This window comes from Neofelis nebulosa, chromosome 14 (assembly GCF_028018385.1).
Source record: "Neofelis nebulosa isolate mNeoNeb1 chromosome 14, mNeoNeb1.pri, whole genome shotgun sequence".
In the NCBI taxonomy this organism is placed as follows: Eukaryota; Metazoa; Chordata; class Mammalia; order Carnivora; family Felidae; genus Neofelis; species Neofelis nebulosa.
This window is the reverse complement of record NC_080795.1, coordinates 45,338,743-45,366,168: the sequence shown is the minus strand read 5'-3', so window position 1 is coordinate 45,366,168 and position 27,426 is coordinate 45,338,743. Positions and strand designations below refer to the sequence as shown.

Below are 27,426 nucleotides of genomic sequence, written 5' to 3'. Positions count from 1 at the left end.
AAACAGTACAAAAGGAAACAAAAAATAAGACGATAAAACCAGTCACAAAACAATCAAACCAACCTAAATTGATTAAATTCACTAGCTACAATACAGACTATAAAACTTCATTTAAAATATCTAGCTATATGCTGTTTCCAAGACAGGTACCGAAAGCATAAAGACAAACAAGTTTTAAGTAAAAGAATGCAAGAGGAAGTACAAGCAAATGTGAAACAACGGAAAGTTAATTGCAACTATGTTAATGTAAGAAAAAATAGATTTAAATCAAAAGACTGAGGGATAGAGTCACTACATTTAATAAAAGAATCAATTTAAAAAGAGATTACAAATATGTTTATGTGTGTGGGAGGAGGTGTATGTGTTCATACACACACTAAAACTTGCATACTATTTCAGAGGATTCAGAGAATTTAAAGGCCTTTCATAAGATCTAAGTTAACAACTCTAGGCTAATGAAACATTTGCCTTGTCATTCTTTACAGAATCATAAAACCTGACACAAAACAACTATATAAAATTTTACATTAGTCACTAGGCATGTCAAAAGAAGGGCTCAGGGGTGCCCGCGTGGCTCAGTTGGTTACACATCTGACTTCAGCTCTGGTCATGATCTCACCATTCTTAAGTTGAGCCCTGTGTCAAGCTCTGTGCTGACAGCTGAGAGCCTGGAGCCTGCTTCTGATTCTGAGTCTCCCTCTCTCTCTGCCCCTCCCCCGCTTGTGCTTTGCCTGTCTCTGTCTCTCTCTCTCTCTCTCTCTCTCTCACACACACACACACACACACACACACACACACACAGAAATAAACACTGTAAAAAAAAAAGGGCGGGGCTCTACTTATAATGCCTTTTTTCTTCTTTAGAACTTATATTTCCCCATAGTAAGATCTCAAATTAAAATGTTCAAAAGCATCATAAGAACAAAAAAGCCAGTGTCTTATTCTCATAGGCAAATGAAGTAGAAAATTAACAGGTTATTATTTATGATGATTACATTTAATAAAAATATATCCTTCTTTCAAAACTACTTTAGTGTTACTGACAAAACTAACAAGATTACTTTCAACAGAGACAACTACAAAAAGCAAACCTTTTGTAAGTTTTTTTGTTTGCCTGTAAAGTAAGTGACAAGATAAAGATAGTATCTCCTATCCTGGCATCAAAGCAGATTTTTTATTTTTAGTAGTTAACTCATTCATTCAAGGTGTAAGAGTACACAAAAAAGATAATTTGCTTACCATGTTTTAAAGTATCATGATCAATAACTTTATTCCAATTTACTAACCAAACATACTGGCTATCATTTCAAACATACACATTATATTGATCCCCTCAGAAGTTATCCATGTGAGGCCAAAGGATTAATTGTGCAAGATGCTGGTAAAAAATAATCTCTTGAAACTGTAAAATATATCCAGAAATTGGTTGCAGGGAATAAAACTGAACAGCTTACCTCATATCCTGAAATTTTTTTGGAGTTATAAATATCCACTTACACAGAAATACACTACACAATTTAATTTCAGCAGGCTATACTTATGGATTTGAATAATAAAATATTAGTAACCTCTCATAAGAATTTTCCATAAACTTGCCAAGATCGTGCTCTTACCTATAGTTTGGAAAACTTCATTCATCAAAGCTTCATTCACTGATAAAGAGTTGACATTTCCAATATGAGACCAACTTTGATATATCGCTTGCAGCAGAAGTGTCTGTGCTCTTGTAGCTTGAATTGTGAGATTTGGAAGTTCAAATATACCTTCAGTTATAGCAATCTGAGATCTTTTGGTCCTACATAAGAAAAGAGAAAGAACAATACGGTAAAGAGCATTTACAAATAACAACATATGAAATGACCTAGATTGTAAGCCAAAAAAAAAAAAAAAGTATATATCAAAAATATTTTAAGTAACAATTAAATCAAATAGATATACAATTTCATACTTTAAAAAATTTTTTTGACTGTTTATTTATTTTGAGACAAAGAGTACGAGCAGGAAAGAGGCAGAGAGAGAGAAGGGGACACAGAATCCAAAGCAGGCTCCAGGCTCTGAGCTGTCAGCACAGAGCCTAACATAGGGCTCGAACTCACGAACCATGAGATCATGACCTGAGAGAAAGCCACTTAACTGACTGAGTCACCCAGGTGCCCCTACAATTTCAGACTTTAAATTTCACTATTTCAGAACCTCTTACAATAAAAAATAAAAATACAAACTAAAATAATGTCCACACATACACATTCATACACACACACACACACACACACACACGCACTCTGTTCAATTACAAGTTTTCAACCAAGACAATCTTCAAAAGTAACAATGAAAATAATACTAGTTAACATCTAAGAAAATTTACTACCAGTCCTGCATTGTTCTAAATGTCTTATATCTATTAGCCCATTGAATCAAATATTATAAAACTATTAAGTAAAAATCCAAAAATTAAATCCAGGGATTCTAATCCAGAGAACTCTATTCTATACCTCCTCTCATAAGTATTTATGAAAAATTTACATTATACCCAGATTATTTGACAATAACACAGAAAAATTTTTTTAGAATCTCTGGGAATATCTAATTCACTGATGTCTTAGTCGTCTGGTTCTTTCTTTGAATGAGGTAACTTGTATAATTAAATTTTCCAAATAACAAAGCTTCAAAGTTAGAAAATACTTAATATGTCTGTGAACAACAAGATGATAAAGTTAACGAAATATGCAAGATAAAGTAGAAAAAAGAAAAACCAAGAGAAAGAAAAAAATTAGGATGCTACCATAGTAGACTCAGCCACCCTACACTTTCTTCAACCCCATAAACCTCTACCCTTTATCATCTTCCCAACAGTATCCACCTAGAGTATTGGGCATCTCTTGTATAAAACCTCAGAGGCCCATCAATCCTACCTCTTATTCCAACCCCTGCTATAAAGACCAATTAATGCAGATTTTTACAGTCATTGCTTAAAGCGACTGAACAGTGAGAGACTCCCATGGGAATTATTTTGTATTCATGTATGGAAAGCCTGGAAATGAATGGATAAATGCTTTCCTTCCTCTTGCTTCCCTGACAATTTTGAGATGCATTTCATAATTTTCTTAGGAAGGTTCCAGGAGATCAAGGATCAAAGAAAAAGGTCTCAAGTAATTGGGAAAAGCCTTCATGAGCTTTGGGACATGGTCAGGCAACATCCAACAGGTGTAATTGCAAGTCCCAAAATAGAGGGGAGAACTGAGAGAAGCGGAACAAAAAAATATTTAAGGCAATAATGGCCAAACTTTTAAGAAAACAACAAACCCCAAGCAGAAGACACTTAAAATCATACCAAAGGTACATTACAATCAAATTGCTGAAAACCAGGGTTAAAGAGAAAATCTTAAAGACAAGCAGAGGATAAAAAAACACAAGTTTAGTTGGTACAAACAAACCAACAGAAACTCCTTTTACAATGCCAGTATTTCCGATACCAAAACCAAAGACACTACAAAAAAGAAAACTGCAGACCAATAAACCTTACAGCCATAGGTGGAAAAGTCCTCAATAAAATATAAGGAAACCAAATTCAACAATACATTAAAAGGATCATATACCACGATCAAGTAGGATTCCTTTCAGGAACGCAAAGATGGTTGAAAATCGACAAACTGACATGATACACCATGTTAATAAAATTAAGGATAAAAATCATACAATCATCTCAACAGATGCAGGAAAAAAAAGGGTGACAACATTCAACATACACTTCTGATGAAAATGAATAAAGTGTGTATAGAGGGAACATACTTCTACATAACAAAGGCCATATATGACAATCCCACAGCTAACATCATATACAATGGTGAAAAGTTGAAAGCTTTTTTTCTAAGATCAGAACAAGACATAGGAACCCACTCTTGCCACTTTTATTCAACACAGTATTGAAAATTCTAGCCACAGCAACCACACAAAAAAAAATTTTTTTGAAGTATCCAGCTGGGTATAGAAGAAGTAAAACCATTTATAGATGACATGAATATACAGAAAATCCAAAGGACTCTACCAGAAAAAAAATTTTTAATAAATGAATTCAATAAACTTGTACAATATAAAGTTAATACACAGAAATCTGTTGCATTTCTGTACACTAATAATGAAATAGCGAGAAACTAAGAACATATCATTTATAATTACATCAAAAATAATAAAATTACTAAGAATAAATTTAACCAAAAAAGTAAAAACCTGTACTCTAAAAACCCTAAGACACTGATGAAAGAAAATAAAAATGACAGAAATAAATGGAAAGATATACCATTCTGATGGAAGAACTAATTCTATTGACATATGCTGTTAATATGTATAAATTATATATTGTTGAATCCTTAAGGGATTAATATTGTTAAAACGTTCATACTACCCAAAGCAATCTACATATTCAATGCAATCCCTATCAAAATACCAATGGTATTTTTCACAGAATGAAGAGAAATAATCGTAAAATTGGTATGGAACCACAAAAAAAAAAAATAGTCAAAGCATTTTTCGAGAAAAGAAGAACAAAGTTAGAAGTAATCACATTCCCTTATTTCAAACTATACTACAAAGCCACAGTAATCAAAAGAATATGGTAATGGCACAAAAAATAGACACGTAAATCAATGGAATAGAATAGAAAGCCCAGAAACAAACCCACAATTATATGGTCAACTAATCTATAATGAAAAAGGCAAGAACATACTATGGAGAAAAGACAGTCTCTTCAATAAATGGTGTTGGGAAAACTGGACAGCTACATTCAAAAGATTAAGACCGTGCCACCTATTTACACCATACACAAAAATAAATTCAAAATGGATTACAGACCTAAATGTGAGACCTGAAACCATGAAAACCCTACAAGAGAACATAGGCAGAAATTTCTTTGACACTTGGCCATAGAAACATTTTTCTAGATAGATATTCTCTGGCAAGAGAAACAAGAGCAAAAATAAACTATTGGGACTGCATTACATAAAAAGCTTTTGCTCAGAGAAGGAAACCATCAACAAAACAAAATGGCAACCAAATGAATGGGACACTTGCAAATGTCAGATCAAAAAAAGGGTTAGAATCCAAAATATATACAGAACTTATACAACTCAACACCAAAAACACAAACAATGCAATTAAAAACTGGGCAGAGGACATGAATAAACATTTTTCCAAAGAAAACCTACAGATGGCCAACAGAAACATGAAAAGGTGCTCAACATCATCAATCGTCAGGGAATGCAAATCAAAACCACAATGAGATACCACCTCATACCTGTCAAATACTGTTATTAAAAGAAGAGGAAGAAGAGGAAGAAGAGGAAGAAAAGGAAGAAGAGGAAGAAAAGGAAGAAGAAGAAGAAGAAGAAGAAGAAGAAGAAGAAGAAGAAAGAAAGAAGAAGAAGAAGAAAGAAGAAAGAAGAAGAAGAAAGAAGAAGAAAGAAGAAAAAGAAAGAAGAAGAAGAAAGAAGAAGAAGAAAGAAGAAGAGGACAAGTTTTGGCATTTATGTGGGAAAAAAATAACCCTCCTGCACTATTGATGGGAATGTAAAGTGGTATAGCTACTATGGAAAACAAACAGTATGGAGGTTCTTCAAAAAATTAAAAACAAAACTACAGTAAGATCCAGCAATTCCATTCCTGGGTATATACCCAAAGAAAACAAAAACACTAATTATAAAAGATATATGCACCCTCATGTTCCTTCCACCATTATTTACAATAGCCAAGATATGCAACCTCAGTGACCATCAATCGATGAACGGATAAAGAAGATGTCTCACACACACACAAAATGGATTACTACTCAGACATAAAAAAAAAAAAGGTAATCTTGCCATTTGTGGCAACATGGATGGTCCTTCAGGGTGTTATACCAAGTGAAGTCAGTCAGACAGAGATAGATAAATACCATGTGATTTCACAAAAATGTGGAGCTTAAAAACAACTGAACAAATGAAACAGAAGCAGACTCATAAATACAGGGAACAAACTGTTGGTTGCCAGAGGAGGGAGGGTGGAGAGGTGGGAAGAAGGGCAAAACAGATGAAGTGGATTAAGAGGTACAAACTTCTAGTTATAAAATAAAGTCACAGTGATGTAAAATAGAGCATAGGGAATACAGTCAGTAAAACTGTAAAAACTCTGTATGATGCCAGATGCTAGCTAGGCTGATCATATTGATCATTTCATAATGTACAGTTGACCCTTGAACAACACAGGGGCTGGGCCACGGACCACTATGCAGTCGAAAATTCACATACAACAACTTTTGACTCTTCAAAGTCTTAACTATTAATAGCCTACTATTGACCTTAAGCCTTACCATTAACATCAACAGTTGATTAACACATATTTTGTATATTATATACTATACTCTTATAATAAAGTAAGCTTTAAAAAGTGTTATTAAAAAAAATAAGGAATAAAATACATTTACAGGACCATACTGTATTTATCAAAAACAATCCGTGTACTAGTGGACCTGAGAAGTTCAAACCAGTCATGTTCAAGTGTCAACTGTATATAAATGTCAAATAACTATGGTGTAAAATTGAAACAAATGTAATATTGTAGGTCAACTACATTTGAATTTTTTGAAAGATAAAACTGAAAACAGAAATACGCAAATCCAAAAACTGGAGATTCAACACTCCTCTCTTCAGTAAGTACTAGAAAAAGTAGAAAGAAAAAGTCACTAAAGGTAAAAAAGACGAACAGTACAACTGATCAACTTGGACTAACCAACTTAACAGGACACACCCTCCCAACAACAGCAAAATATACATTCATCAAGGACATTTAGTCCACAAGAACAAGCCTCAATAAAATTAAAAGGAATGCAATCATACAGATTATATATGCTGATCACTATGGAATTACACTATAAACTTTTAATAAAAGAAAGGTATTTGTAACATGCTCAAATACTTGGAAGTTAAACAAAGAAAACATAACTCAAAACCCAGTCAGAAACAGGATAAAAACATTCACAAAATCAAACAAAAATGTATTTTTAATAATAAAATTATTTTAGAAAAGACATGGAGATAAATTACAGAAAAGGTCAATCTACAATATATATACCTAATCAGTGTTCCTGGAGAAAAAAGCAAAATCAAAAGAAACAGTATACAGCAATATCTAACAAAAGACATTTTGCCTAAAATAAAGACTTAAATCTACATACCAAGCATACAATAAGTCACAGAAAATACTGATTAGAATTGATCATTATCCTATAAAATTATACCAGAAAGATAAAAAATCCTATGGGCATTTACATAGGCAAAGTAATGTGGAGGTAGCAGGACTTCTCCAGAATCTCTCCTACTTTTTGTTATCCTCCCGAATCTGCCTATTGCAGTCTAGTAAAAACAATGTGTGTGCACAACTCACCACTAGAGGAATATAAGATTTAGCATAATAGCCCTATACATTTGAGATACTGAGATAAAACTATAAAACTCTTAGAAACATAGCTGTAAATCTCCATGATCTTAGTTCCATAAATATCGTACCAAAAGAAAAGCAACAAAAGGAAAAAGAGATAAACTGGAATTCATCAGAATTTTAAAAGGTTGTGTCTCAAAGGCTACTATCCAGAAAGTGGAAAAAAGATAATAAAGGCAATGTTTGAAAACCACATAGGTAATAATAGGCTATTGTACAGAATATGGAAAGAACTCTCACTACTCAACAACAAAAAGATATAAATGAAATTTAAAAATGAACTAGAACATGAATAGACATTTCTCCAAAAAAGATAACACAAATAGCCATATGCACATTAAAAGATATTCAACATCATTGGGGAAATGAAAATCAAAACTATAGTGAGCTGCCACTTCACACCCACTAGGATAGCTATAATAAAAGGAAAATAAAAATGGAAAATAATAAGTGTTGGCAAGGAGAGGAACTGTAACCATCATACAAAGGAGGTAGGAGTGGAAAACAGTTAAGCAACTGTGCAAAACAATCCATCAGTTCATCAAAAAAGTAAATACAGAGTTACTATATGACCCAGCAATTATACTGCTACATATATGCCCATGAGAATGGAAACCATGTTCATATAAAAACTCATACATACGTTGTTCACAGCAGCATTATTCTCAGTAGCCCAAAAGTGTGAACGACCCAACCCAACAATCCAAATCAGGAATGAATAAACAAAATATTATATGTGCACACACAAGATTATGTGACCATTAAATGGAATGGAGTACCAGTAAATGCTACAACATGGATGAACCTGGAAAGCATGCTAAATGAGAGAAGCCAAGCAGAAAATGCCACATATTGTATGTTTGTGTTCATATGAAATGTCCAAAATCATGAAGATAGGGGTTTTTTTTGAATTCAGAAAATGTTCTGCAATTAGTGACAATGACTACAAGATGGCGTGAAACTACTAAAAACAAAAGAATTGTACAGCTAAAAATAATTAAAATGGTATATATTGTATTATGTGGATTTTATCTCATTAAAACAAAAAAAAATTTCCCTCAAGTAGTCAGAACTCTGTTCCTAGGAACAGTGGTCTAAGTAAATATTGCTTTCTCTCACTCAAAAATATCAAAACAGCAAAAAGAAAATGACCCAGCTCTTTTAATTAGCATGTCAGGCAATTTAAATAAACAGTTTCACATTAAGACATCTATCACCTTATCCATACAATTTTCAAGTACGTAATGGCACGTAATGTGACTCTACCTAGATTTACCCTTCACGCCACACAATCCTGGTCACATTTTACCAGAAAACCCATTTTACCAGAAAACCCAAGGAATGGAATGAACAGACCAGAAAACAAATATGCACTGAATAAAAGATTCTTTAAACCAAACAGGTAAAACAGCAAAGATCAAAAGAGACAGACAGAAAAACAAAACGGACCCAAGGCACAAATTTATAATGCCATTACAGTTACTTTTGCTTTCCTAACACTGCAGCCATTTTATAAATCATTTTATTTTAATAAGCATTTAAAAACATGATGTTCTCAAAATTCCTTACCAAAAAAAGTTTATTGGTAGTGATACTAAAGAAAAAAATATTTGGAACACCTACGATATAAAAATATACTATTAATCTAACCACTCGATCTTCAGTTAGATATACTATGGAAAGTCCTATGGTGTAACAAGAGCCATATTCTTATAACTATAGCAGTAACTGTTTATAAGGAAAAAATAAAGTGGGATTCTTTTTACAAGTGAGACTTTACTATTTCATAACAAATTCAGCTACTGTATATGGTACTCTTTCAAACCATCATATGTTACATAAAATGGTTCCCAAATGGGTAACGTAGACTTGAATAAAAACTTAAACATACACAAAATTCAATTGATTAATTTATCCTACATTTAGTCTTGCCCAAGGGTAGGAGGCAATTCTCTCCTTCAGACTCAATTTAATTTGACATCAAAGGAAAGAATGCACGTTGTACAAAAGCCAGAATTCGATAATAAACAAATAAACTATCTCATACATGTCGTACATGTCTTTGTGGTTTTATTTTCCAGCTGTAGAGGGCCACAAATAAAAGTAAATTTCATTATGCTTCTGTTAAGTACTCTAGTAGCATCTGAACTAAAAGAAACTATTTAGGAATAATTTAGCAAAAGATGGTAGGTTATACAATGCCCCTGTTAGTGTAACACTATCAAAGAAAAGAGGTTTCATTCTATTTTGTTTTGGTAAATATTGAAATATTTTTAATAACAAATATAAAAAAAATAATAAATACCCATGTATCCACTTCATCAGACCCAATTCAGCTAAGCATAACATCATACCATATTTGCTTCAGAAATTTAATTACAGATCAGTATCTTTTAAAACTTTATTTAAGCTATTTGGGAGACTCATTAAAATGTAATGAATATCAACAATAAAACAGAATTTTCCTTGTGATTTAGGCCACTATGCATTTATTTAATTTCTTCAAAAAAAACAGTTCAATCAAGTTCATATTAAAAATATCTAACAACTTCTGGACTTAACTAGCTTTTTGAAAACTCACTAAACCAACTGTTTAACACTTAAGTTGGTGAAAATAAAATTATTTAACAAATGCTTATTTCACATATCCAGAAGTCCTAGTCTAAACATATGTTCACTTTACAGAATAGGTTTAAAAACTATCGATTCAAACATTACCCTCTAGGGAAAAATAAATCCTAATGTAACTAGTGGAATAAACAACTCATTAAAACTCAACTTGGACAAACTCCAGGGTAAATTTAGGGAAATAGAAACAAGTAGGTCTTGACTGTGTAGTAGCAAAGATTGAAAATGAATATGCCCTAATTAACAAACACTTTAAAAGACTCTGCTTGTGCCATCTACTGACAAATCATAATACAGAGCTGATGAAATTTCTGAACCAATAGGGCATTTCTTTAAAGAAAATTCTTCCTTCGAAATTTTAAATAGAAAATGTGGAAGTAGTTTTTACTACTCGATGCAAAGGAATTAACTTAAACAATCCATTCATGTTCATAAGCAAAATTTTTGCCATACACACACTTGAGGAACAGCCATCCATTCTTTTAAAATCAACACACCTCATAGCAATTGAAAGAATATCCTCAGCAACAGCTGGGTCTAAAGATTTATATAGAGTCCCCAAATGCAAAGCTTGAACCTACAAACTGGTTCCAAAAATGTATTTTTGTTATTACTCATATCCTGCAAAGTAAAATAAGATTAGATCACTTTTTCCAAAATAAAATGAGTAAAAAACCTCACTAACTCAGAAATAAAGCAGTTTAAAAAGTTAAGAAATTTGTATTTAGTTCTGTATACGACTCTTTAACTTACACAATACACCGCATCAATACTCGATGAAGAAAAATGTTTTTAATTAAGTGATAGGTAAAAAGAAAGCTTAAAGCCCCTCTTTGCTCCCCCTGGTCCCACCCAAACCCCTGATAACTACTTAAAGTTTAGCATACACAACTATAGACCTCTACTGATTTTATGCATTCATACACATTTAAATTTTAATGGACGTGGAAGGGTCTATAGCCTGCTTTTTTAATTTTAATTAAACAACATTCTTAGAAATCAAGCTCTTTCTACATTAGTACAGACACTTTTACGTTGATCTTTTTAATTCATGCCTGATAACGGTTTGAATATAGTTTCACATTCATCAGCAGTGTATCAGAATACCCCTTTCACCACATCCCCACCAGTATATTTTTTAATCACGAGTGTAGCATTTGCACATAACTCTAAAATGCAAACTATATCATTATGTTATGAAAATAATTCACTATTTTTCAAATTTCTGAAATATTATTTCAATTTAAATATTAGATAACAGAGAAAAAGGAGTAAAACTTTTATATCACTCAAATAAAAATATAATCAACTTCTGATTAATATGCAATGTCCAAAACTGTACAATGAGCCATGGGTGGTAGCAAATGAGCAAAATACAAAAGGGGCAAAATGTCCCTTCATATTCTCATCATCGCTTAGGTTAATCAATATAAATAATTCACCTACTTAAGGAAAAATATTCAACTACTCAGGAGAAAAGAGAAAGGAAATGTGTTTTATAGAATATATTTTATGTATGTAATACTAACACTCAAATATAACCTTGAGAATTCTGATTACAAAAATCACGAACATTTTAGTTCAAGTTCAGTAACTAAAGTCACTGGCTTTTTCCTTGGGCCAAGAGCACATTTTACACATATTATGGAAGTAAATAGGAGACAGACTTGGCTGTCAAAACCACATACAATCTAAAACCTCATCAATCAGACAACCAAAAAAACAAAGAAATCACTGAAAAAATTACCAGCTGCATGTCAATAAATATTTACTTGTGCCTACAATGGATTCAAGGTTTTGAGGATAAATATCCTCCACAGAAAAAGAAATGGTCCTTACAGAGGTTAAGCAAAAAGAAAGGAGAACTATTAAATAATCACATGAACCAGTGTAAAATTACTTCTATGAAAAGTGCAGTGAAAAACAGAAACAATATCACATGAAGGAATATATTAGGGGAATGTGTCCTAGTCAGACCAAGTGTCAATTTCTAGTATCTATGGGGTGAGTAAAAGTTGTTTAGGCAATTGACTAGTGGAAAAATATGATGAAAGACCTGGCTGAAAGACAACCAAGTGAAAAAGGCAAAAAGTATTGAGGGACTAAGGAAGAAGACATTCAGATGGACAGCCAAGACAGGGTCAGATCATGGAGGGTTTCACAGAATGTTTTAAAGATTTTAATCTTTACTGTAAAAGCTAGAAGAAGTATTCTAGGCAGGAGAAGGACATAATTAGATGTATCTTCCAGAAGCAAGCCAATCAAACAAACCCAGGTACCGATGTAAGAGTCAGAAAAGATGCTCAACATCATTCATCATCAGGGAAATAAAAATCAAAACTACAATGAGATAGCACCTCACACCTGTCAGGCAAAAATTAACAACACAGGAAACAGGTTGTGAGGATGTGGCAAAAGGGTAACTGTCTTACACTGTTGGTGGGAATGCCAACTTGTGCAGCCACTGTGGAAAACAGTATGAAAGTTCCTCAAAAAGTTAGAAATTGAACTACACTATGACCCAGCAACTGCACTACCCAAAGGATAAAAATACGGATTCAAAGGGGGAGCACATGCACCCTGATTTTTATAGGAGCATTATCAACATCAGCCAAATTATGGAAAGAGCCCAAACGTCCATCAACAGACACATGGATAAAGAAGATGTGGTGTATACATATACAATGGCATATTACTCAACCATCGAAAAGAATGAAATCTTGCCATTTGCAACAACATGGATGGGACTAGAGTGTATTACGCTAAGCGAAATAAGTCAGTCAGAAAAAGACAAATCCCGTACAATATCACTCATAAATGGAATTTAAGAAACATTAAAGACGAACGTAGGAGAAAGAAAAAAAAAAAGAGAGGGAGGCAAACCATAAGAGACTCTTAAATACAGAGAACAAACTGAGGGTTGCTGGAAGAGAGGACGGTGGGAAAGATGGGCTAAATGGGTAATGGGTATTAAGGAGGACACCTGTAGGGATCAGCACTGCGTGCTCAGCGTACATGTGTTGTACGTAAGTGATGAATCACTAAACTCTACTCCTGAAACCAAATTACACTATATGTTAACTAGAATTTAAATAAAAACTTGAAACATTAAAAAAAAAAATAGAACATCTCTCTAAATACTTAGATAAGAAAGGAGGAAAGCCTGTGTCTTATTCATAATGAGACTCCAGGGCCTACAACACAAGTTTTCACATGATAGGTGCCAAAATATTATTTCTAAAACAAATAAATGAGTCATTAATCAGTTGAAACTTGAAAAAAGCTAAGTATTAACAGATTCATCGAGGAAACTGGCAATATTTTTTAAAGTTATAAATAATAAAGAACACAAAGTTATTATCGAGAACTTGCTAACAGTTACCAACTTGCTATTGAGGGTTCCATCACCAACTAATTAAAAAATGTCTAGAACCAGATCTCTCTAGGTCTACCATATCACCCTCTGTAATCTTTGATTTCCACATCTTATAAAATCGAGAACACATGACTTGTTTATAATGAGGTTCAAATAAATCCCTGTATATAGTGGAATTAATAAAGTACAAGTGCTATAGAAGAGTATTATGAGGCCGTTCTTAGAGATTACCTCCTGCCTCTAAGTATGCACCATATGATATTTTGGATATGGGGATCTCCAATGATTATTTGTTCCTAAATTTCAAATTAATATATTAAAAAGAGATTAAATCAAACATAGTTAAGAAATTTAGAAGCAATGATAAAAAAACTTAAGCTAAATTTAGTTATTTCTAACCACGCCATTTCCCTTTTAATATATTAATAACTTAGAATTCTTTTGAATATACTCTTACATTTCAGTTCCCAAAAAATAATGAAACACAGACGTATTTCAAAGATACTGTCACTAGAATAAAATGCTGTCACAGGATAATATTCTCCTGCTGTTGTACATAGACAAAACCAAATACTGGGGAAAAACTAGCATAATTCTTCTCATAGAAAGAGATGTATGTAGGCCTTGTAATAATATTCCCCAATATCCAAAAATCAAATTTAAAGTCAATAATCTAAGAATGAATTTTAAATGTTCATTTGGGTACCACTAAACAATTTTACTAAGTTTAAAACTTTTAACAAGAGAAAGAGACGAATCCTATTTGCCCATACAACTTCACACCCAACTGATCATAAAATTCCATGTGGAAAATATCAAGTTTTCCACCAGGAAAATCAAAGAAAACCTCCTGTTCTCATTGGACCAACACTCTCTGGTTGTTAACATGTGTTGCATGCTCTTCATGCACTTAAAAAAAATCAGAGAGAAACATCTAACTGATATAAAGACAGATGTTATTTACCTATAGTGTTTTTTCATGTCTTTTTAATCCCATACACGCACACTCTAAAAACTTAAAGTAGGTATTTTTCAATTGGTCATTTAAACACATTATAAGATCAGAATCAAAACATGACAAAAAATAAAGCCTGAGAGGACTGTTAAATAATAAAAACTGTTCTTTCAAGGGAATTTTTTTCAAACAAGAATGCATTAATATTCTAAGTAAATGTACTTTATATAGTAAAATATAAAATCATTAATACAATGACAAGATTTATAATTTCATAATTGAAAATTATAACTAAAATGTTGCAAAGTGTTGAAATTAACCAAAATAAATCCCAAAACAGCATAAGCAGAGGCTTAAAAGTTAGTACTAAGAGAGACAACAGAACATCTGATGAAAACATGTTCATGTTATTTATTAAGTGTAATAGCAATTTAAATAACAATCATGTTATTTATTAAATTTAAGATTCTGGACTATTACTCCTATAAAGATTACTTAGGAGGTAGTATTTTTTCACTTTAAGATGTTATTAAAAATCATTCAATCAAGATAAATTCACAGAAAAATCAATGACCTCTTTGGAGGGAAAACATTCATAATCGGTAAAGCCTAGATTTATGTCTATTCTCTATTTCCCAACTCCCCAAAAGAAACATAAATAAATACAGGGATTTACACAATAAAACTATTCTTTCTGATATGAACAAACTGGTAGTTGAGACTGCAAATGCAATTTAGGTCAATTTTTCACCCTGATACAAATACAAGGCTGTAAATAAATTAAATGAAATACAGAGAACAGTAAAATAAGTTTTTAAAAAGTTTTAATCTTGTTAAAGATTTAGACTACTGTGCTTGTTGTCACTTAAAATACTTTAGAGTCCTATGATATCTCACATGTTAAAATTAGGTTTCTATTTTTCTTTTATTACTCTCTTAAGCTATGCTTTAAAAAAACACTACCTTCATTGATTTCACTCAATGAAATCAAAATATGTGAATGTGTATATATAAAATCTATTTACAAAATATTTTCTTATGCAACTGAAAATACTATGTTAATGAAAACTGGTATACTTCATGTAATAACCCATTACAGGGCACTTTATAAACTACATCCTACACAACTCTAAAGTAATATGAAAGCTTGGTACAGTTCTATCTAGTATTTTCAGGTGTAGCCATACCTCTAAATACTTTTGTGATTTTTTTCATTACTCATAGCGTTTCTATAAAAGAATATTTTGAGAAATTAAGTATGAAAAATTAAGTATTCACCTTCAAATATTATTCCTCCCCCAAAAAATAAAGATCATCATGAGACTAAACAACTAATCTCTAGAAACAGAAACTCCAAGAGCACTCATATCTGAATATTTGCACTTACTAGGATAAACTAAAATTTAAGATATTCAAGAATGGCACATTTAACTTATGTTTCTCTTCAGAAGCTAGAATATTAGCTTTACAATATTAAAGCTAATCATTTACTTAAAAAATTGAAGATGAACAAAAAGAAGATATACCTACCTTTTCTTCCTTAAACATTAATATGACCTAGTATACTTGTACTTTTTTCTAATGTCTTCAAAGTTTATGTTAGCTGATCTAAAAATGTTTATAGAATTATTAAATTCTACTTTGGTTCATTTTAATTAACATTTATTAAAAATCAATTATATGCTAGGTCCTGGACCATTAAGGCAATTATAAAGAATAAAATCAATCAAGATGCGAAAATTATAAAGTCCTATAATGACAAAACTAGGCAATTTCAAAATGAATTAACTTACCAAAGATTTAAATTCTATTAATAAAAGACCCAGTGCCAGCTATTCATCTCCCTGATAGGAGTTAAATTCTACATTTAAATAAGTTTTAAAGCAATTATCACAAAAATTATGCAAAAGCTTTTATGTATTTGATGTTGAAGAAGGGGCTAATGACACAAAGGACATTCTCAGAACATCCCAAGTCACAGTTGTAGCAACAACTGTAACCAGGTTTGAAAGCCATGCATACAACTCTGGAATTTAAACATTTCTGAATAAGGGTATGGATAGTTATTGGCAAGCCTGAATATATTTTACTTGGTTAAGGAAAGCCACATACAGATGTAGAATGAAAAACAAATTAGCTACTGGCTATGCCAAAGATGAATCTCAAAAACATTATCTAAGTGAAAGAAGCCAGATACAGAATACCACATTTTGTATGATTCTATTCACATGCCATAAAAAATAAATTTATAAAGAAAGTGGTTACCTGTGGCTAGAGCTGGGGATTAACTGTAAATGAGCATGTAAACTTATTGGGAGGGTGAAAATGTTCTAAAACTGATTCATGGTAACAGCTGCATAACTCAGTTAAGGTGCTAGAAATCACTGTATTTACATACCTGAAATGGGTGAATTTACGCTATGTAAAGTACACCTGAACAAATCTGTTTATTAAAGAAAATACAAGTTAGCAAGCCTACTCCTATGGAAGATGCCTTCCTTATAATGCAAACTTAATGCCATCTTTTACAGACACTCCCTCACTAACGGTACTGGGGACTAACCTTGGGTCTTAATCCACACAGATCTAAAACTATTCACTGTATACACTATTCACTGTATGTATATGCATTAATAAGACAAAGATATGTATGAAAGGAGTAAAATAGTTTAGAATATTTTAGAGACAGAGAAAAACTGAGCACTGCTTGGGGAGGGGTAGAGAGCGAAGGACGCACAGAATCTGAAGCAGGATCCAGGCACTGGGCTGTCAGCACAGAACCAGCCTGACACAGGGTTCAAACCCATGAACTGTGAGATCATGACCTGAGCAGAAGTCAGACACTTAACTGACTGAGCCACCCAGGTCCCCCAATCCACCACTAATTAAATGGTTTTCAGTTCAAATATGAATCATTAACAAAATTAGACAGAAAAATATAGACTAATTCAAAAATATTATGCAATCAAAAACTACGTATATGCCTGAAACTAATATAACACCAAATGTTAACTACATTGGAATTAAAATTAAAAAAAGAAAAAGAAAAAAAGAAAAACCCTAGGGTGCCTGGGTGGCTCAGTCTGTTAGGCATCCAACTTCAGGTCATGGTTTGTGAGTGCAAGCCCGCCTCGGGCTCTGTGCTGACAGCTCAGAACCTGGATCCTGCTTTGGATTCTCTGTCTCCTCCTGCTTTGGATTCTCTGTCTCCTCTCTCTGTTCCTCCCCCGCTTGTGCTCTGTCTCTGTCTCTCAAAAGTAAATAAATGTTTAAAAAAAAAAAAAAAACAAAACACCTATGTAAACGTCTCTTTACAAGGCTTAAGACAGTAAAAAGGTCAATTTTATGAAATTAGATTATAAAAGACAATATACACTGCCTCTTAAACCATTTTTTCTCATTTTAGTATTCCCTTAACTTATAGAATGTGTATTTTCTACTGCCATAAAGGCAGGCATTTTGCCAATTTTGTTTATTGGTGTATCTCCATAGCTAAGGCCTTGCAGAGAGTGTCTGGCACATACTGGACATTTGTCACTTACCTGTAAAATAGACCTGAATGAACATAGAACAGTATCAAGTGTGCAAAAAGGCAGACAAACAGTGGACAAACTCAATGGAGTTTTAAGAACAAAAATTGCAACTGAATGCGGAACACTGTTCACAAAACAAGAACATATGCACCCTGTCTTTTCTTGTCATCCTTCCCTGTTTTAATCACCCAGATAAGCATATAAAAGAATCATGAAAAAGTTAATAAAGGACAAACCAAAAAATATGAGCAAAACAAAGAAAAGTTCTAAGAAATATGCAAGGAAATGCTTAATAACGGGAAGGTGGTTACATTAACAAGACCATGCAAGTATATTCCAAGTCACAAAACACAGAATCCTATAAGACTTAAGTTACATCATGCACAGAGCCATCTGGCATGTGGTCCACACTGTTATATACCTGACCTGAGAATACAGCTCAAATAAAATTATTCCACCTTAGTAGATAGTACTAATAAGACCCAGGCACTTGCTTTAAGAAGTTTGATTGAAACTGAGCTTACAAAGGGAGTTAACTGTAATACAAAAGCAGGGCGGAGGGAAGGGGGAAGCTATTTCAACAAGTTATCCAAATCAAAAGAGAAAGCTGAAACAAGAACAATTTGCACTATGTATTTCCCAAATCAAATTTACCATATGATATCATGGAGAAATTTACCAGGATAAGATATTTTCATTATGATCATGCTTAACTCTCTGTAAATGTGAAGACTAATCAAATAAAAAATGCATATTTTGTTTCTTGTAAGGCAGTAAAATTTGGACTTAACACCCTGTCTCAAAAGACAGTAGATTCTTAAGTGCCCAATCTAAAGCTTCAGAACAACAAAAAAGAGCATTTTTTAAGGAAATTAAAGTTTGGATGTGAAATGGATGCATGAATTGAGCCTAAGACAAATGACGATTGCTGTAATTCTCATTCTCAACTGCCTTAAGCTTCTTTAAAAGACCTAGAAAATCTTAAGAACGGTAGAGCCATTGTGTAGAGGCACAATTTCAGCAGTCATTAACACATTTTGATGAGTTTGAATCTTATTTTGATGAATGAATCATACTGATTTATCTGCCTTTAAAGCGGAAACCTGCATCAGCAATGCATGTCCCTTTCAAGAGAATCTGACACAGCTAAACAATGCTGGATTTATAGGAATCTCAGTCTACCCTGAAGTGTCTAGCTCTGTGACCATACACAGAACAGTGTTTTATCTGCTTGGACTTGTTAAAATATATTCACCAGATTGTTGAAATTAATGTTAACATCCACCATTAGAGAAATAATCTCATAATCAGAACTCTAAGTGCTTTGGCTGAATTAACTTACTGAAAGAGCTATATTTCAGTATTCTCTTAGATTTCAAATCGAACAAGTGCGAGCACTAGGCCTATGACAGTATCTCTTTAATGAATAATGCTCACAAAAATAATTTTGAATTCCCTTAATATTATTGTAGTTTAAAAAACCCTCCTGTTTTCCATTAATAAGCACAATTGCTTATTTTAAAAAAAGTGATGAAGCCTATGCTTATGAATTTGACATGACATATATACACGCACAACATACACATACACACACACACACATATACACATACACACACATATATGTGTCAGCCCAGATATATGAGAACCAGGAGGTATTTACAAGTTCATTTTAAAATAGGTACTAATATCCCAATCTTCCTACTGGTTCTGAGACCTACATCCTCCTGAAGCCCATCCTGGATGAAAAGCACTTTGATTTAATCAGTTGTGCATTTGCTTTAATTTTCATTCTATTTAGTATTATTAAAGTGGTCTATAACATCAGTCTATAGACGGTCAAGCCCTGTAAGTTTTGAAGACAGATAAGTATCTTTAAAACGTGTTGTTGTTTTTTCTCATATAAAGTTTGTTTATTTTGAGAGAGAAGGAGAGAGAGCATGAACAGGGGAGAGGCAAAGCAGGCTCCACACTGTTAGTGCAGAGTCCAATGCGGGACACCAACCCACAAACCATGAAATCATGACCTGAGCCAAAGTCAGATGCTTAACCACCTGAGCCACCCAGGCGTCCCTAAAACATGTTTGGTTTTTTTTGTAAGAGAAGACAATTAAGCGGGAAAAGATCTCCCTACAATGTAGAAAATTATAAAATCTTTCTGCAGAAAAACCAATCTAAGTTAGCTATCTCTGTAAATGGTAAAAGCAAAAACTACTGTGAAGATAAACTTGTAAACACAAAGAATTCTAACAAGTTTACCTTTTTCCTCCTCCCCAAAGTAAGAACTATTCCAAATATGCATTTGATCACTTTTTACTTGCTCAAGCTATACCAGTTTTTACAAAAAACTGTGTCAAATGTAAATGATAACGTTTTAAGACAAAAAGCAAAAGATTTATAGAAGAGGTAAACTAAGTTTCTGGCTTGGGAGTTAGATTAAGATAGAGTCTTAACATTAAAAAGCAGTGTTTTCCCATAGAATTGGAGAAAAAAACTTGCAAATCATATACATAATAAAAATTTAGTATAGAGAATTCCTAAGGAGCACCTACACCTCAACAACAAAAATAATCTGAATAGCAGCAATAAAATTTGAATATATATTCCCCCAAAGAAGATATGCAAGTGGTCAATAAGCAATTGAAAAGATGCTTAATATCACTAGTTGTTAGAGAAATGTAAATCAAAACTACTATGAAACACCATTTTATGTTCTTTAGGACGACTATTATCAAAAAAACTAAAATAATGAGTGTTGGTAAAGATGTAAAGACATTGGAACACTTGTGCATTGTTGGTGGAAATGTAAAATGGGACAGCCACCGTGAAAAACAAAATGGTAGTTTGTCATGAAATTAAATATACAATTACCATATGATCCAGCAATTCTACCTCTAGGTATATATTCAAAAGAAGTGAAGACAGGAACTCAAACATTTGTACACCCACGTTCAAAGCACCACTTGGCAATAGCTAAAAGGTGCAAATAACCCAGATGTCCACTGATGGATGAATAAATAAAGTATATACATACATTGGAATTTTTCAACCTTAAAATGGAATGAATTTAGAAGAAAAGAAGGGAGAGAGGGATGAAAGGAGAGAGAGAAGGAAGGAGCAAGTTAGGGAGGACACGAGGGAGGAAGAGGGGGAGGAAAGAAAAATTTCTGACATATGCTACAGCATGGATGAATCTTGAAAACTTCATGCTAAGTGACACAAGTCAGACACAAAAGGACAAATATTTAATGATTTAAGTTACATTAAGTACCCAGAATAGTCAAATTCATACAGAGAGAAAGTAAAAAGTTATCAGGGACTAAAAGTAAGGAGTAATGGGAATTTACTGTTTCCATGGGTACAAAAGATAAAATTTATGTAAAGGAAAAGTGGTGACAGTAGTACAACAATGTGAATATACTTAATGCCACTGAATTGTACACTTAAAAATGGTTAAAATGGTAAACTTTCTGTTTTGTATATTTTATCATACATAAATTAAAATAATAGTAATAATAACTTTTAAGTAGTGTGGTACAGTTGAAGGAGCCCTGAATCAAGAAAGGGAGGATCACACTGCAGCACTGATATTTACTGTGTGGTCTTAAGTAATTTGAACTCTCCCAGACTCAGTCTTTTCATCTTTGAAATGAGAAGATTGTAATAGATGATGAAAGGATTTCTTTTCAGTTCAAAATATTCCATGAAAGCACGTTCCAGATCCAAGAACTGAAGCTAACAATCAGGCTGCTGCCACTCAAGTGGAGGTAGCATCCCAACTAAGTCTTACCAGTTTTAAGACATTCTGTTCAAGACAGTATTTATCACAAAAGCAGATGAAAATAATCATAGCTCTGGAACAAAGGGAATTAAAAACCTCTATCTCCAGGGGTATTAAAAACCCCAACTCTATGTTCTTGAGGTTCAAACTGTGGTATTATAAAGAACAGGGCAGTTGAGCAACGTGATGTTGAGCCCTGTGGGGTGGGTTACTTATCCTCTATGTTTGCTGATAAATAAATATTGGCTTTTTTTTTTTTTTTATCTTGAAGGGCCTAGCCTCCATTAAAGCTAAAAGCATTTATTCTAGTGTTATTCTGAGCTAAAGCAGGAAAATGGCTGCTTCAGTTTTTGTTTCAGGGAGGCAAAAAGATCAGTATCTGTTCTCTTAGCCTTTACACACCACGTCAATTACCATGAGCCGACTAACGCCAAATTTCCTAATTAACACTGAACTCAAACACAGATTCCCAGCAACACCTTCCTCAAACAAAGGAACTGTTCAATAACCTCATGAGCCAAAACCAAGACATACACCAATGTGTTAAATAAGGAATGGGTACTTAGAGGGATCCCTCAATCTTGTAAAGAAACGTGTTTTCCCACCTCCTTATGTCTATGAAAATGACTCATGACACATATAAGCAATGATTAGGAAAGAGAAGAAACATGAAAGCAAATTTTGACTCAATAAAATAAAGAACTCTAGAGCTGCCCAAAAATGAATCTGGTTGCCTCTCTCTGAATAAAATGTTCAACCCATGGATAAACAACTATAAATCAAAAGCTGCATCATAGACTGATAAATTGAGATAATGTCTAAGATTCCACCTAACCCTATTATCTACAATTCTATGAGATCATTACAATAATATCTATATACTATTAACTGTATACTAGGAGATACTAGGAGAGTTCAGATTTATTAGCTGTATTATCTCAACTGTCCTCTCGATACATAGAAATCCACTTTTACTACAAGGCAAGAAGTACACTGAGCCTCTGGAGATGATTAACAAAAGATAATGTACATCTTCACACCTTCAGGTAAGAAAGGCACCAAAGACTTTAGAATCAGATAACCTTCCATGAGATTCCTTGCCCAGACACTGTGTGACTTGGGACAATTTATGTAACCTCCCTGAGCTTTAGTTTATAACAGAGAATATCATCTTAAGCTCACAGCGTTGTTAATGAAAACTTCATTAAAGTACCTAACAACCTAACACTATATAAAAAAGTATTTTCTTTCAAATCGTATTCATTCTTTAATAATCTGCTTAGAAGTTACCATCTTCACGTTCTCCATGACTTGCTAAGCCAAAATAATTTTTCTCAACTTCCAAAGTATGTTGCACCTATCTCTCTATAAATGAGATCACATTTTTGAACCCTCAATTATAGGAGAAAATGAACTTAAGACTATGGTATAATTGCAATTTAACAAGCCTGGTGAGGAATAAATGGGGTTAATGAATATTTCATTAACTAGTTTAACCTTTTTTTTTTAAGATTAAAAAAGCTCAGACACCCTTAATCATGTACAAGTCAAGGCCCAAAAGGAGACTTCCAAATTCCTCTCCCACTGTACCATTCTCAGATCCAACAGACCAACCTTGACTTTGTTCAGACAATATTATCCCCATAGAAACTTCTGCACCCCAAACAATCTCCTGATGTCTAGATATCTACCCAATTCAACCAATAAAACCCAATTGTACTGCCACTTTCTCTCTGAAACCAACCACGATGTCGCAGGGAAATTTTCTACTTTCTTTAAACTAACAGGACATTTCGCTTAAGCCTCAATTTTGCCATTGAAAGACAAATGTTTTCTTGTGTGTGTAGTGTCCTCTCCCACTAGACTAAGTTTTCATGCTCTGTGGATATCCCTTACCCTCACTGCATTCTACTGTATTCTTTCCCCAATTCCAATATGTACCACAATGCTTATCACAACATAGAAAACCAAAAAATATTTATGAATGACATCCAATCTCCCAAACAACTGAAGCTTCTTAAGGAAAAGGGAAAATGGCAAAGGAATAAAAAATAAATTGACACACACTTTAGATACTTATTTTTCAATTAAAATTACAGATCAAAAATGTGTAAATGGTCAGTGTTCATGTAATAGACTACTGCATAATGACAAAAGCAAACAATCTAAAAACTACATTCTGCTGTCTGAATCTCCCAAACATTACTTTCAGTGACAGAGGCCAGTCAAAAAGGAGAATATGTTGGATGATTCTATTTATGTCCAAGAATAGACAAAACTAATCTATATTATTAGAAATCAGAATAACAGTTAACCCTGCAGGAAGGTAAGTGAGAGAGGCTTTTGAGATGCTGATAATATTCTGCTCCTTGATCTTTCTGCTGGTTACCAAAGGTCCAATTCACTTAGGAAACACCATAATTTATGCACTTTTCCATAAAATATTAGTATTTCAATTTAAAAGTTTGGTAATAAAGTTAATGTGTTTATTATAGTTTCTCTGTTCTGAAAAAAAAATGTTAACTCCAAGAATGTATCTAGAAGCCTAAAAGCATTATCACCACAGTAGAAATTTTTAAAATAAGTATCTACAAGAGACCAAGCCTTAATCCTACTTAGAATAACCTTATAATACTTTATTGCCCTTTAACCAATACTTTATTGCCTGCTTTTAAACATCCTCTTACTAAACAGAGAGAAAAATTAAAATTTGAATTAACTGCTCAAGACTCCTGTCATTAAATATTATCATCACTATGTCTTTCCCACTATATCCTACATAATTTAATCCTGTTCTAAGGGACTAAAAGAATTAAAAGTTAACCTGATATAAAGTAATGAAGAAAAAAATTTTTTGAAATGTTTATTTATGTTTAGAAACTGTGTAATACAGAAAGATAAAATATGACCAAAATATTTTGAAAAAAATAAATTCCAAGAAACTGGAGTTTAGTGTTAGCTTGTTAAAATATATTAACAGGAACATTCATACAGGAAAAAAATAACTTATTTTCAATGTTAGTTAAACCATATATTTCTAAAAATTAGCAAAAATGATTAAAATAAATGTTAGTCTGAAATTTCACATATGATTAGCATCAATTTAGACATTTTTAAACAAAAAGTATAAAACTACTTTTCTGTTTTATATAAAATCTAGATTTCCATTACTAACTTACACATTCCAACTAAAATTTTTTTCAGTGTGGTATAAGGGTTTTAAAATCCATGGCCTATAGTAAATATGCTCTTCTTATTGAATAGATAGGTAGGTAGGTAGATAGATAAATATAAATATACATAACATCATACATGTGCTTTAGGAAACTGGAATATAATTTTTAAAAATTCAAATGAAACGGCTTGTATGATTTGAGGCAGGGAGATACCATACTGGGAACAGAATTGACATTAAATGATACAAACAGGGTGCCTTACTAAAATAATCCTCACTCACTACATGAGTTAAATAAAATTCTCAGTTCTCATATGATTTTGATTTAATGCAAGCACTATATGATATATTTTATCTGGGATCTTATTCATTTCATTTAACTAAAATACGTATCAATTTAATGAGTTTTACATGTATTACTTTCAATTTAGAGTTGCTAAGAACAAATTATAGTTTATGGTCTATTAATTATGGAAAATAATATAAAGAAACTATTTCAAAGCAAAATACTCACATAAAGCATAGAAAAATATCACTCGAATATCACAGAAGTGGTCTTAACTACAAAAAATCAAGTTACTTCCAAATATAAGCATTGTGTGATCTCATGCTTTTAGTATTTTAAATGGAATATTTTCTTCTAGATGTCAGCAGGCATATTTTCAACCACATTTGACAATACTTGCAGTAAGTCCTTCACATCCTTAAACTAAGCCTTGCCTATTTAAATACTCAATTTTTTTCATATGAAGGCTATAATTCATTTTGAAAATTTTGGCTTTAAAAAAAAGCTAAGTATTTTCTAAGGTAAATTGCACCATTTCTAAAAATCTCAGTATTATAATGATAAATAAATCAGCACATAACTGAGATAACAGTACTTACAAACATCTATTAAAGTTGATAATCAACATACCAACTGGGACATATCCCATGGTATTTCTTAATAGATTGGAATATAAAATTTGGCTCAAATACAACATGTTATATATATACAAGTAAAAAGTTAAAAAGTAAATCTCTATACAACATAATATATGACACGCGTGGAATATGGATGACTAAGGACAAAATTAAACTTATCAAGAGAAAATTAAGAATGATCATTTAATAATGGTTTCATTTTACCAAAAAAAACTGGTTCCAAGACTTAGTTAACTGCAACTTCTATATTTTTTTAATTTTCTGGATCAATAGGCAAAATTTTTGAAGATGTGAGCAATTTATAAATTTCATTTTAAAAGTTATTAAAGAAATATATTTTTAATAAATGAAGTACTTTAGATAAAATATATTTTCTAGAAGTCATGTTGCTTTTCATAAATAACTAATAGAAATTAACAATCTGTAAAAATTAGCTTACTAATTAGGATGGGAAAGCAAAGATATATTCCATCCAAATAATAAAAGTAATCTAAATTTTAAAATGTAGAACTATTTCACTAGAATATATTTCATGTTTTGAAACCTTTTTTCATACCTTCAAGCAATTTTCTATTTAATATATTAAAGTTTGTTTTCAACTAAAATTTAAGAAGTCATAACTACAGGCTTTCTTTCTATAAACCTCTTTCAATTTAAAGAAATACGACCTCCAAATAAAGTAACCCAAAAACGAGTGAAAATATGATCTAATATCCGTTTCTTTTAAAATACATTAACTACAGACATATCAAATGTCTAATCTATGTTATGGGTATACTTTTCTCAGTGCCTATGAATACACATGAAATTGTTATTTAGGTGACAAATACTTAGGCTTTGATATTAAATGGCAACTTTTAAAAATCTTTGTCCATATCCTCTTAAAAAGGCAAAAATAAGGTACTTGCCCTTACAGTTACTAGTACAGTATGAAGCAGCAACAGTTTACTCTAGTTGCAACATGGATTAACAGTTATTACCCCGACAACAGTTAACATTACCACAAGAGAGACTATGATCTAGTATACTTCAGGCATTAAAGAGAGATTTTTAGTGTCTCAGTAAAAGACAGAAGAACCGCAGATGTTTTTCTAAGGTTTTGTATAAAACTAACACACTTGCATAAGAGACACGACTGAGTTTTTTCCCCTTCATAATACATGAAAATTGCCATAAGCCATATTTTAACATAATACTTACCAGCATGTGGGTAGTTTCAGAAGTTTAACATAAAGAGCAGTGCTAAAAGAGGGAATAATGGGTACAGGTAAGCAGTAAGATCCCCTACAATCCAAAGATGTCAGTCCTGCCTGGAAACCAAATATCTGAAACAAAAAGAAAAGATCCAAATGTTCACAAAGTTTTAATAAGCACAGGATGAAATACGTCAGTTTCAATTTGCTCTACAACAGCTGCACACTAAATATGTTCCAATGTCTTTTTCCACTTTCCAAACATCAACATTTTCTTTTATTCAATTTAACATTGACTAAATCCAAATTAAGGGATTTAAACATACAGTATTTTTCATGTCCCTGAAAGATCACTGCTTCTTACTAACTCTAAGTTTCACATTTTGTTTCTAAAC

At 32.5% G+C, this 27,426-nt stretch overlaps 1 protein-coding gene across 14 annotated transcripts in view; it reads right to left on the bottom strand.

Moving 5' to 3' along the window:
- The window catches only part of VPS13B (vacuolar protein sorting 13 homolog B), an 805,543-nt gene that overhangs the window by 640,975 nt on the left and 137,142 nt on the right, over window positions 1-27,426 (bottom strand). For all 14 annotated transcript variants that reach the window (XR_009253621.1, XM_058699594.1, XM_058699595.1 and 11 more), the window contains 2 exons: window positions 27,039-27,163; window positions 1,614-1,795 (listed from right to left, as the gene is read on the bottom strand). Coding sequence is in view for 13 of the 14 variants with exons in the window: in XM_058699594.1 (XP_058555577.1) it covers window positions 1,614-1,795; window positions 27,039-27,163 (307 nt within the window). In the remaining variant the exon portion in view is untranslated. The remainder of the gene's footprint in view (window positions 1-1,613; window positions 1,796-27,038; window positions 27,164-27,426) is intronic.